Source organism: Leptonychotes weddellii, chromosome 8 (genome assembly GCF_054177405.1).
Source record: "Leptonychotes weddellii isolate Sample4059 chromosome 8, ASM5417740v2, whole genome shotgun sequence".
NCBI classification, from domain to species: domain Eukaryota; kingdom Metazoa; phylum Chordata; class Mammalia; order Carnivora; family Phocidae; genus Leptonychotes; species Leptonychotes weddellii.
In genome coordinates, this window is record NC_138376.1 from 81,899,212 (window position 1) to 81,913,134 (window position 13,923).

The following is a 13,923-nucleotide window of genomic DNA, read 5'->3' on the forward strand; positions in this document are numbered from 1 at the left end:
AAGTGAGATCACTTCCTGGACTTTCCAGCTATGGAATCCAATAAATCTCCTCTTATGTGTAAGCTAGTTTGAGTTGGGTTTCTGCCACTTGTAATCAAAACAAGTCTGAACTAAAAAAGAAAAAAATATGCTCTTCCTATTAGAAATAGACTTAATAAACACTTATGAGTCCACAGCAAATTCAATGAAATGAATGCTTAAGCACATTGGCATCTAAGAAATATTTATTAGCAAACTAGACAAATCTAAGGTGTTAGGAGAGTGTCCACGAAAACAGTTTTGCTCATTTTTGTTTTCCTTTTGACACTGGTAGTTTCTGCTTTTGAAATTTAAGAGGAAGAAAAACAGATGCATCAGTCAAGAGAGAGGCAGTAAAAGGAGGCATGGGAACAGAGTGATGGAAAAAGGGAATGCGGAGAGATGGCACGCTGTAGTCCTGGCTGTAGTCTGGGAGTCAGGGGACATGGATCACAGCCCTGGCTTTGCCACACGGCTCCATCTACCTGGGTAAACCACTTCGACTAGTTGTCATTGCTACACCTGAAAAATAAGGAAGCCTGGAATAAAGGGTGATGAAGGCCCCCCTTGGTTCTAACAGTCTACCATTCTAGGATAGCCCCTAGTTCTGCCAGAAAAATGAAGGAAGCAGACTAGGGTGCTTCATTATTGGATTCACAGCTGTCAAGAGAGTGACCTCAGGTTTTCCAAGAGATCCAGCTTGGATGTCAGCTGTTCTGACATGCCCATAACAGCCTCAGATCACCCCAGGGGTGATTGAGGGTCCGGCTTTCCCCTGGAGGGGTCAAAAGTATTGGGCTCGACGTGGAAGTAGATCCAAGGCAGGGCTCCCTGTTTATAATTCATTAAACAATTCATCTAATTCCTTAGGCAGAGAGGGCAGAACCAACCTAATCTCCCTCTTCTCTCCCCACCCTCTTCCTACCCACTAAGGAATCCTGACCCACACTAAATCCTACCCAGAGGAGCATGCCTGGAATCCATCCAACCTAGCAAGTGCAGCCGGCTTGGCAGAGACCTGAGCAAACCAGTTTCACACAGAAAAATTCAATAGCCTGCTATTGTCACAGCCAGGGAAGCAGGGGAGGAACAGTCCCATGTAGCACAGTGGTTTGAGGGGAGGAGAAGTGAGAATGGGAAGAATAGGTAAATAAACAGGGAAAGGAAGCGTTATAGGTGTTCCTGCCCAAAAATTGGGGCTGAAGGGTACTCTGTGAGAAGAAAGGAGTTTTCGTCTAGCTCTTTTAAACTGTTTTCCCCATCTCCACCAAAATGGTTAGCAAGAAGTTTCTCAGTTCTTGGAGTTCTGAAAAGACTTGGTACATAGTAGATGCTTAATAAATATTTACCGAGTGTAAAAATCAATGAATGGATGGACAAATCTGTTGGTCACCATGTTCACTCTCTGGAATATGCTCCACAGAGGAGAAGACATGATTAGGATAGGGGACCCTTGCAGGATCAGCTGAGGCTGATAGTCCCCACTGTGGATATCCAGGCAGAGTCATGATGGGTCACATCACACAGAGGGTGTTTCCTTCAGTCAATGAGCAACTGTTAAATAACATGCCCCTTTGGGCCCAGGACCATGTAGATGCTAGTCCTGGACTTCTAACTGAAGGGACAGTGTTAGCCCATATAGGACAATGATATGAACCATGTAAATTGATAGCCTTATAGAGAGAGAACTGTAATTGCAATTAAACTTCGAAGAAAAGAGAGATGAGTGGGGGCTGGAACAGTCTAGAAAAGCTCCACTGAAGTGGGATTTGACCTTGATGCAGAGAACAGGTGAATGTTCATTCACTTGGGAGGAACTTGGGTTAACATTCTGAACTCTGATCCGACCTGAGTCATCACAGAGCTATTTTCCAGATGCATGGCCAAGCCCCCTTCCAATTTGCCTTCCACAGTCATGGCAGGCGAGATTTCCATCACCATTAGAGCAGAGGGGGTCCTCACAAAGAGCAGTGCAATTTGAGTGCTGATTAGGCCAACAGGTTTGATTCTGAAGGTTGTTATTGCTGCCAGGCTGTAACCTAGACATATAAATTTGCTGCTTCAAATATTCCATCAGGAGAATCGGCTGGGGAGCACTAATCCTAAGTGAAACCATCTTGATTACAAAGGAAGAAACGACAACACCATATCGTTTAACTGCTGAACTTTACAATGAAACACAAAGCGGCATTAAAGTTCTCTGCCTGTAATGCCACGGTTTAAGCAGTTAATCTTATTTCAGCTGAATGGCATGTTCATTACAGCAAATAAGTAGGTAATATGTGGGATTACTGAAAGGAAAGATAAATTAAGCCAGTTATGGGCATCATGTTGATTTTTTTTTAACTGTCTGGTTTAACTTGGTATTTTTCAACAGTCAGATCTAATATATACTCATCTAGCAGAGATTAAGTAGATGGGACTCTTGCCCAGAAAAGGTATTATATACAATTTAAGACGCTAGTTTTAAGGGCAGCAACCCATGATACTCAGCACTGCCTCCAGTCTGGAATCTTCAGGACTTAAACTGGAGGGTTCCTGCATGGTAAAATGGCACTTCTCTCTGTCCATTAAACATGTTTTCACCATTTATGCTTCTCATGGGCAGCTGAAGGACTTTTCTTCAAGGTCTCAAATATCCTTCTGGGTAGAACTGCTACAAAGATACCTTCCAACATAATGTATAGTGCAGGAACGTATTTCATCTCATTTACACGTGTTTTCCTCAAGCAAGTATTACTCTTCCTCCAAACACTATTCACTGAACTAGGGGTACGAGAGGAAAGGGAGATACATAGTCCCGGAACTAGAGAAGATTACAATCGAGTCAGGAGAGGAGGGATAATAATCACCAATATAAGGAACCTAGGAAACAATGTGAGAGGGTGAATAATCAAGTGCCAGCTGCACAGTGCAGTCCATAAGGGGAAAAACGAGTACCTACTGAGCAATATGAAGTACTGGATATTGGGCATCACACTGTAGGCTCTTCATATACTTAATTTGCACAATAATCTTGTGAGGCCAGTATTACTACCTCCCATTTTCACAGCCCTCCCAAAGTGAAGGCTCAGAGAAGTAAATTGCTTGCCCAAGTAAGGGGAAAAGCAGGAGTTTAAGCGCAGGTCTGATTGATTCTAAAGCCCCTGTTTTCTCTTTTATAGCAAGCTGCTTCCTTAAGAAATACAAAGAGTCAAGAGCAGAAGAAAATCCTAAAAGATGTAATGAAAGGAATGGAATTGGATCTGAGTCAGAATGTATCTTCAGTCCAGAATGTATCTTCAGTCCTTTTAGTTCTTTACCAGTACCTGTTTGACAATCCATTCTACTTCCAGAACAGCCTAAAGAAATAATATTTTCAGATAATGCAATGACCTTAAAACATCTTGACTCCAAAAATAATCCCCTCTTGACTTTTATGCCATTGTTCTGTTTTCATTCTATTCATTCTTTCATACATATAGATTAATGAAAAGAGAGAATATAGAGACACCCCACAGAATATTGTTGTATACAGTCATTATTATTTAACTTTATCCATATATGTTTCCCTTTAGATCAATCTTTTCTTCCAATGCCTCTGAGTTTCCACCTAGGCTTATTTTACTTCTGCCTGAAGAACTGTTTTTAGTATTTCCTTTAAAATGTAGGCCTGCTTGTGAGAACTTTCTGTCTTTATATCCAGAGATGCCATTATTCCCTCTTTTAATTTTGAAGACCATTTTTGACTGGGCATATAACTCTAAATTATCAGTTACTTTCTTTTAGCACTCTGAAAATATTTGTCTTTCTGGCTTTCATTATTTCTCTTGAGAAACAAGCAGTAAGTTTGATTATTGCTCTTTTAAAGGTAACATATTTTTAGCTGTTTTATAAGATTTTCTCTTTGGTTTTCATCTGCTTTGAATGTGACTAGGTCTTTTGGTTTGTTTTAAATTCTGCTTAGACTTCTTAATTTGTGACAACATTTTTCACCAGTTTTGAAAATTCTCAGCTATTAATCTTTTCAAAAATTGCCTCCATCCCATTTTCTTTCTCCTTTGCTTTAGGGACTCTAACTACATTTATATTAAATCTTCTTAATGCATCCTCTATACCTCTTACCCATCCCCTACCCAATCCGTAGTTCCAAAATTTTTTCTTTCCATGTTTCCTTCTGGAGATATTCTTCTAACATATTTTGAATTAACTCTTTAACTATGTCTTATTTGCCATAAAACCCTTCCACTGAGTTAATTTCAGCTACCATATTTTTTTTATTTGGGATTTGGTTCCTTTTTATGGCTTTCATAATTGTCAATCTTGTTTTTTGTTTTACCTCTTTTTTTGTTTTTGAAAACAAAACTATTTTATTTAAAAAAAAAAAAAAGTAGGCTCTGAGAACAGGTTATTCCATTCAGGCCCTCAGTGTCCTGGTGATAATTCTGTCCTTCTCAATGATGTGGACAATGACTCCCATGCCTGACAGTGCATCCTAATCCACAGCATTCAGCATGGTTTGCAGTATGGTTTCAAACGGGTGTTCTGGATCCATGTCAGGCCCCGAGGAGGACTTGCACACCCCATACATTTATTTGGAGCAGGCACCACTGACCACGAAGTTGTCAGTCACCATGGGGCAGCAAATAAGGTCTAGAGAGCAAATGAGGGGCTTAAGGGTCTTCAGGTCCAACCCAGTGATGACTGGCTCTGTGCAGTAGAGGACAAACCATTTCTCATACAAGAGGTTGGCCACCATGCTCATGAGGGTATAAGGCTTGATCTGCCGACCTTCTTTCAGCTCATACAGGTTCAGCTGGAACTTGTGCTGGGCAACAGTCTGGACATCGGTGGTGAGCCCAGCCAGGCCTATGTACAGCCAATCACCCATGGGAAAGATCTTCTGGAAGTCTGTGGTCACCACCTTGGACTGGCTCCCAAAGCACCTATTGGCAGCAATGGTCACACAGTTCTTCCCATTCATGGCCATGATGACACCTCCATTATAGGACATAATAGACATGATTGCAGTGTACTGGGACCTCCAATCGCCACAATTCCAGTCAACTTGCTAAGGCCTTCACTGCCTATTTTACCTCTTTGAACGTATTCAACAAACTACTGAGCAATTTGCTGTCAAGTAAAAATTTAAGAGTTGACAACACAGAAGCAATCAGTGAGTTCTAGTCCCACTTAGGATATAGAAAGACATAAGCACTGCTCCTATAAACTGTTTTGCTTTGTTCAGAGTACAGGAGGAAGAGTAGCAGCCAAAAAAGTAAGAGGAAAAAAAAACTGAAATGTTAACAAAAGCTTAAAGACCAAGTGTGGGCTAATATGACAATTTAGAATCTCTGGGGGCCATGGATACCAGGCGTCTGCCCCATTTGCCAGCACTTTTCCATAGGCCTCCCTGGGTGTAAGAAAGACTGCGGGCAAATCAGGAGAATTGAAAGAGCCTCCCTTTGGTGAGATGAGCAGATGACAACCAGCTACCACTGGGAGAGAGGCATGAAACCCATGTCCACCTTCCATACAAAGAAAAAGCCATCTGCCACTAGAGGAGGGGTACAAAACCTTCCTGTCCCCTAGTCCCAAGAAAAGGTTGACTGTGGTAGAGGAGGAGTTGAAGCAAAAGCCATCAGATGCTGCAGGAAGGCAGGAAACCCACCTGTCCCCAGGATCCTTCACTGATACAAAGCAGAGGTCTGCTACCAGTGAGAGAGGGACAGAAAACTCACTCCCATTTAAGACCTCACCCCATTACAATGCAGAGTCTAATTGCCATGGGGAGAGGGAGGCCCACCCTAAAACTCAAGAGCCCAGAACTTGCATGAGACTGCCTGCCCCAACTATAAGCCTTGCACAAAGAAACCAGCAACAGAACTCTACAGCAGAGGGAGGGACAGGACCATGGAGAGAGATCCCATTTGTTGCACAGGTATGCACAGTCTGCTGAAAGCTGAAGGTGAACTAGGAACACTGAGAAAAACTCTCTGGCATTTCAGGCCACACACCAAACACAAAGTAGCAGCAGTCCACCACTGGAGGAATTTGAAACCTATAATATGCTGAAGGTAATGATATTAACAATAAAACCCAAACCCAGATGAACTACTGGTAGGAGATATTCAGTTTGCTCCATACTAATAGCCCATTTGCCCATTTGCAGGTATGAATAGAAAGGTTTGCCCATTTGCAGGTATGAATACTATTTTATCCCAGTTTCTACTGTTCTTTTCCATGCAATGTCTGGCATTTAATCAAAAATTGTAAGACAAATTAAAAATCAAGAAGAAAATGACAATAATATTGTCAAGAGATAAAGTAGTCAACAGAACTAGATCCAGAGATGGCCCAGATACTGATACTACCCAACAGGAACTTCAAAATAACTGATTAAAATACTAAAGGATCTGGCACACCTGGGTGGCTCAGTTGGTTGAGCAGCCAGCTCTTGGTTTTGGCTCAGATTATGATCTCAGGGTCCTGGGATCAAGCCCTATGTCAGGCTTCACGCTCAGTGGGGAGTCTGCTTGAGGATTCTCTCTCTCCCTCCCACTTGCACTTGTGCTCTTTCTCTCTCTCAAATAAATAAATCTTTAAAAACAAACAAAATACTGGGGTGCCTGGGTGGCTCAGTCAGTTGAGCAACTGCCTCTTGACTTCAGCTCAGGTCATGATCTCAGAGTTGTGAAACTGAGCCCCATGTTGGGCTTTGTGCTCAGCAGGGAGTCTGCTTGAGATTCTTTCCCTCTCCCTCTGCCCCTCCCCTTGTTCATTCTCTCTCTCTCTCAAATAAATAAAATCTTAAAAAAAAAAAAAAGGAATGATCTAAACTGAAATTCAAAGAGAAAGTCAGAGTAAAATATAACAGAAGAGCGCATCCAATAGCTGTGGGACAGTATCACATCACCTAACAAGTCAAATTGGAATCCCAGAAGGAGATGAGAGAGAAGAGGGCATAAGTATATTTGATAGTAGAATGGCTGAGAATTTTCCAAAATTAATAAAAGACAACAAAAAGATCCAAGAGGCTCAGAGAATCCCAAGGAGAACGCTAAGAAAAATATACCTACACACATCATAGGAAAACTGCTGAAAATCGGGCGCCTGGGTGGCTCAGTTGGTTAAGCGACTGCCTTCGGCTCAGGTCATGATCCTGGAGTCGCGGGATCGAGTCCTGCATTGGGCTCCCTGCTCGGTAGGGAGTCTGCTTCTCCTTCTGACCCTCCTCCCTCTCATGCTCTCTGTCTCTCATTCTCTCTGTCTCAAATAAATAAATAAAATTAAAAAAAAAAAAAACTGCTGAAAATCAAAAATTAAGAGGAAATCTCAAAGGTAGCCAAAAAACAACAAAAACATTACATGTAGAAGAACAAATACAAGAATTATAGCAGACCTCTCAGAAACTCATAAGTTTTAAAAATGCATTTAAAAATCAAATATGGCTTGGGACATCTGGGTGGCTCAGTCAGTTAAGCGTCCAACTCTTGATTTTTGGCTCAGGTCATGATCTCGGGGTTGTGAGATCATGCCTTGCACTGGGCTCCGTGCTGAGCATGGAGCCTGCTTAGGATTCTCTCTCTCTCCCTCCTCCTCTGCCCCTCCCCCCACTTGCTCTCTGTCTCTCTCTTTCAAAACAAAACAAAGCAAAAAACAAAAACAAATATGGCACTGCAATTTCCTTAAATTACTTTCTTTATTTCAAAGTGTCAAAAAGCTAAAGATGATCTAATGCACACACATATGCTATGTGTCTCAGAATTTAAAACTAGGCAAAGAATTTTTCAATATGACTAAAAAATGAAGTATTTATACACTTTAGTGTAACGCTTAATACTTATTTTTGAAATCTATTGCTGATGCTACTTCTAAAGGCAATGACTCAACCAGAAAAATAGTCAAGGTTGTTTTTTCTCTTTTAAAGGGCTTATTAGCAACCATATCCAAAAGCAATGGTTTTTAGAAATACGTAACACTGAAAGGTGATCAAAGAGTCACTACTTACAGATTCAAATATGCCACTTTGTAACTCTGCACATATAAACTGGTTTTATCTGCATTAGTGAAAGATTGCTTTCAATGGCCCTCAACTCTATGCTTCAAATCAAGACAGTGCTATTAGTATGAGCAGCATGAAGAGTGACCGTGGAATAAACCCCAGCACATTTTAAAGGGATCACAGCAGACTAGAAAAACTGTAACAGTTTGCGGATACGTTACATATCCAAAGATGAGCCTTCTGGTTCACTCTGCATATACAGTAAACATCTAAAAAAATTAAAAACACTTTCTTGTCTCATTACAGAGCATTTTATAGCATACAAAGGGATTAAAATTCTTGTACTATTTAACCTAACCCTTATTTCTCATACTCTCAACATTTAAAACAAAGCCTATTTTCACCCAGAAAGCAAGAAGGAATTAACAAATGAAATACCTAACACTAAAAACCTGAGGAAAAAAAGCTATGCCCAATTCCGAAATGAAGCTTTTTTAAAAAAAAGTTGACATAAACATTCCAAAATAGAATTTGCTTTCTGATAGTGAAATATCTGACTTCATTTCCATCGTATCACGTTTATCTGTTTAAATAATTTAGAAAAAGTAAGCATCTTAACCTAACTGCTTTCTGCATCAGACTCTCATCTTCACTCATGCCCTCAACATGAACCATTCAACAGTCTTATAGTGAGCATCCCCTCAGGTCCTTCCCTAGCTATTTTCTGGGCCTTCAGTTTTTTTTACCCCTCCTTTCTCTCCCCTCCAAAAATCTCCATATAACCCAAGAGAATCTTCATTTAAAAAAAATCACAACTTAAATGTATTGTGATAATGCTATGTTTGATTTAAAGTAGTAATAAATTATAAATTGCCAAATAACTTAATGTAATTCACAATGCAAATCCCTGGTAGAAAAAGAATCCATCTTGCCCTGAATATAATACAGCAGTCCAGTGATTTCAAATTACTTATGAAATAAAGGCAAAAATAAGGTGCAAAATATATTTATAAAAGTTAAGTAAAAAATCAGTTACCACAAATCTTTTTACAAAGATAAATGTAATGTGCCTTCCTGCTTCTAAAAATTGTTAGGGAAGTTTATAATTAGTGGTTTCAAAAATGACTTTAAGGGACCTAGAGATTGAATTACATATTATTTGTAATGTGTGACATATTAAATATATATGTAACAATAATACTGCAATGGCAAATTTAAATTAATCTTTGGACCGGCTACTTTTGGCAAGTGTATTTCTTTTTCCAAAGTCTTTGCCATAACTGATTAATTTTTAAATGTTAGTTTTCAAAAACTTTGCTACTTAAGTACTACATTAATAAGGAGATACCAGGAGTCTCAAATAGGAATAATATGCCTACAAAATAAAACAAAGATTGTTCTTGCATCTTTTCTTATTATAACAAATACACTTTAAAATAGATGACATTGCTAGGCCTAGAAATTAAAAATACCCAAACCCTTAAAAAAAGGATGGAAAGGAAAGAAAAATGGAAAATTCGTATTTAAAAATAAATCTGAAGTCCTTGCATTTCTTAGGGAACTTGAGTTGTTGAACCAGTTCATCCTCTTTTGGACCAAGCTGTATCTTCCACCATTCATCCATGGAATATGATGTTAATTCTCCGTTTTGTAGATTTCAGTTTGAATTTTCTTGAATGTTTGCAAAGCTGGTACTGGACTTGAGACGTTTGGCTAGATAAATCAAAAGTATTATATTTTAACTTGAATTCTCTAAACATTATTCATTATTTCATTCATTATTTTTATGTAAACTATAGTATTTATTAACTCTATGTTTGAATCAGAATAGATTCAATCTTCTAAGAATTAAAACCTACGCCTATTTTCTTCTACCAACCTCAAAAAACATAGCTTTGCTTGAAGCCACACATGACTTTGTTAGAAGCAGTACCAAATAAAACAGGCATAATTTATATCATCTTGAACATCATAATCTCAAATACGTAATGTAAGAGTACTCTACTTAAAAAATGGAAGTGCTATAAGGTACAATAATAAAATGATATATTTAAAAGTCTAAGTTAGAAATCCAAATCTAGATTTCTCTTAAAATAATTCTATAATGTCAAAAAACTGTCAAAAAAAAGTTGAAAAAAATTTAAATGGCTTACAAAGAAAAGTGAGTTGTATTACACACACATGCATAGACACACAAATATATATGGGTGTTAAAATATGTACAGTCAATTTTGATTATGATGCTAATGGAACTGAGTCATTAGGGTTAGTCAAGAAAATCATGCTATTTCACTTGGTAATGTTTGTGCTTATAGTTAAACATGAATGTTTCTCATGTTCCAGAAATGAAAAACAACTGTGGCATAGTAAAAGTATCTTACATTGGCTAACTAGGAATCTCTCTACTTTAGAGGTTTTCAACATGAGAGTAGAGGTTGTGATTTAGAAGGTCTGCAAAGGGACCCAGGCATCTGCTTTTCTGTTTTGATTTAAAGCTCTACAGACAATTCTGGTATGTGCTCAAGGATGAAAACCAGTCTCCGCTGGTTTTCACTCTAAGTGCAAGAGGACAGCATGACTTTCTGGACCAGTGTATTGCTTCAACTAAACTAAAAGGCAACTTAACCTAAAAAACAGTCTAAGCTAGAAGTCTACTCTTAAGCTTTCTGTGGATGTGGAAGGCAAACTAAATCAAGAGAGCTTTTTTATTATTATTATGCTGTTTAAAACCACTAGAAGTAATCTAGTTTCTTACTAATTACCAAATTTATTAAACTAAACAGGTGGCCATACCAATGAGTGCATATACCTACAACTTCCTTGCTTCCTTATTCTCTGATAAATCCCTACATCCTTCAAAATTCTACCCCAGAGGATACTAAAAAAATAAAAATAAATAAAAAATACAATTCTAGGGCGCCTGGGTGGCTCAGTCGTTAAGCGTCTGCCTTCAGCTCAGGTCACGATCCCAGGGTCCTGGGATCGAGTCCCACATCGGGCTCCCTGCTCGGCAGGAAGCCTGCTTCTCCCTCTCCCACTCCCCCTGCTTGTGTTCCTGCTCTCGCTCGCTCTCTGTCAAATAAATAAAATCTTTAAAAAAAAAAAAAATACAATTCTACCCAAGAGATCATCATCTAATGATGAATTCCAACATCCCTAATGCAGAATTAGTCTTTTTTCTCTGTGGTCCAACCACACTGTATGCCTCTACTACATTTGTTGTAGTAACTGGATTATGGTCAGTGTGTTCTTTGAGGGCATATATTGTGCCTTGTTCCTTGTTTTAATCCCTAATTGCTACCATAGGACTTAACGTATGGGGGCATATAAAATTGTGGCATAAAGAAAAGTAAGTAACAATGTCCATGAGGTAACAGCACAAGAACTGTTTGCTTACACCAGCATTTTCTTAAATTCATAAATCAATTCATAAACAATGCTTCCAGGAAACATTAATAGGTATTATGCAAAAGTTCTATTGTCAAGTTTTGGGAATGTAATCTTAGAGCCTTTAATTTATATTCAGGTACATTATAAAGATCATAAAAAGGAATTTTACAGGACTAGTATTTTAAGGAACACACTCTAGGAAATGCTACCATTAAATATAATGTTCTTTTATTCAACAAATATTTTTGAGCACCTACTATAGGCCTGGTACTTTCTAGATGCTGGTGATACAGTGATGAACAAGATAAACAAAATCTTTGTTCTGATAGAGCTTACAGCTGAATCAACTGTAAAGAGATAAATAAGGAGAGACAAACAAATAAGGTAGAAAATAAATGAAAAAGTTAATTTAAAAAGTGATTAAGTACCATTAAAGAAAGATGATAGATATAGGAGAATTAAAAGAAGGATGTATTCTTAGGATGGGGGTCATAAAAGGTAACTTTGAGTAAGTAATCTTTGACCTAAGACCTGGATGTCAAGAAGCCAGTCAAGGAAAGTAGGGAGGGCCAGTACAAGAGCTTTGGGAAAGGGGCAGTGTGAATGAGTCTGGGTTTGAGAGGAGCAGGAAGAAGGCCAGGCTGCCTACATACAGCATCATGAACAAAGAAAGGAGAGGGTACAGTGAGTTTAGAAAGGTAGATGGGGGGCCAGGTCACACATAGCTTAGAAATAAGTTTCAATTTTATTCTAGATGCAACAGGAACACATGAGGGTTTCAAGTGGGAGAAAAGCATAGTAAGATTTGTGTTTTAAAAATTACCCTAGGGGCACCTGGATGGCTCAGTCGTTAAGCGTCTGCCTTCGGCTCAGGTCATGACCCCAGGGTCCTGGGATCGAGCCCCCATTGGGCTCCCTGATCCGCAGGAAGCCTACTTCTCCCTCTCCCACTCCCCCTGCTTGTGTTCCCTCTCTCACTGTCTCTGTCGAAATAAATAAATAAAATCTTTAAAAAAAAAATTACTCTAGCCACTATATGGAGAATGGATTGTAGTGGGTCAAAAAAATGGAAGCAGGGACACCAGTTAAGGGACTCCTGCATGGGAGGATAAGAGATGGGATGGCTTAGGGAAGAGTATTATCAATGGAGATAGAGAAAAGATAATTTAAGATACATTTTTGGAAGTAGGGCTATCAGTACTCGCTGATGGAGTGAAAAGGGGTGGGGGAGAGAATATGGGAATGGGGAAATAAAAAAAGAAAATAATTAAGAAATTAAAGATAACAAGGTTTGTGGCTTGTACAAACAGATGGAGGGCAGTGATTTAGAAAACAAACATACAAAAACCCCGATCAGAAGCAGTAAATATCTTCCGCAGAGTTAAATTATTTGCAAGATAAATAAGATGCTAAACTTTAAAAGTACACCAAGTCCTGAAAAACAAAATTTCTCAATAGTGAGGTCCCTGCAGTACTTTGTTATTATTCTAGATGAGTGCTTTTAGAACTGAGTTATTACCTGTTTTACAGAATGCTAGCAATCTCTGAAAAGCTTTACTAAATACCCTCATATTAAAGACTCTACCCTCTATTAGCTAGCTTTTCAAGGTGACAAAACATTACAAATTCAGTTCAAACTGATCTGCAAGTAACCTTTTTTTTAATTAGATGTATTAGAAGTGAGGTTAAATAAACTATGAAAAAAAAGGCTAGAAAGAAATTTATAAGGGGGGGTGCCTGGGTGGCTTAGCCAGTTAAGTGTCCAATTCTTGATTTTGGCTCAGGTCATGATCTCAGGGTTATGATATCGAGCCCCATGTCAGTGCAGAGTCTGCTTGAGATTCTCTCTCCCTCTCCCTCTGACCCTCCCCCTACTCCCGCCCCCACCCCGCTAGTGCTCTCTAAAATAGGTAAAATCTTTAAAAAAAAAAAAAAAAAAAGAAAGAAATTTATAAGGTAAAGAATCTTTATTTCATAGGTTCCTAGACTAGGAATAATATTTAAGAGGAAAAAAAAAGCCTAACTTTTTCTACAAAAGACATTCTCTATTTTAAAAATTAAAATTACTAAGGGATAAGCCCATATCTTCATTCTGATAATAAGAAACCATGACACTTAGAAGCCACTCTTCTTCAGCTAGATGGGATTTTCTAGTTCGTGCTTTTTCTGCTCTGCCCTATTTGACGGGGAATATGTGTTCAGCACATGATGTATGTCAAGTAATGATCTTGCAACTATGATTCCAATTTGTTCATAAATCATCTGTGTGCTCACCATAGTTTCTCCCTGCCTTTTAGATGGCGTTCTAGGTGGCTCTGCCATGGCTTTGATGGGCCTAAGAGCTGTCTACCTCTCCCTACTATGGCCATTTCAAGCCTGCAAAACCTTTGTTGCTATTCTTCTGTTGCTGCCAGCCTTACTCCAAGCTTTCTCAATTAAAATATCCAGAAGATACCGTGTGTTGACTTTTGATTATCTATAAACTTCTTACACATCTCTTCCATTAGTAAGTGTAACTAAAATTTGAAGAA

At 38.8% G+C, this 13,923-nt stretch overlaps 1 protein-coding gene and 1 pseudogene across 1 annotated transcript in view; both read right to left on the reverse strand.

Annotated features, from left to right (window-relative positions):
* Positions 1-52: 52 nt before the first annotated feature.
* LOC145723070 (proteasome subunit beta type-3 pseudogene) lies at positions 53-7,161 on the reverse strand (annotated as a pseudogene).
* A 519-nt stretch (positions 7,162-7,680) lies between these two features.
* Positions 7,681-13,923, reverse strand: part of OSTM1 (osteoclastogenesis associated transmembrane protein 1) — a 32,066-nt gene continuing 25,823 nt past the window's right edge. Inside the window, exon 6 of the mRNA XM_006743712.3 lies at positions 7,681-9,715. Within this exon, the coding sequence (XP_006743775.2) occupies positions 9,660-9,715 (56 nt within the window). The 3' untranslated portion in view covers positions 7,681-9,659. The remainder of the gene's footprint in view (positions 9,716-13,923) is intronic.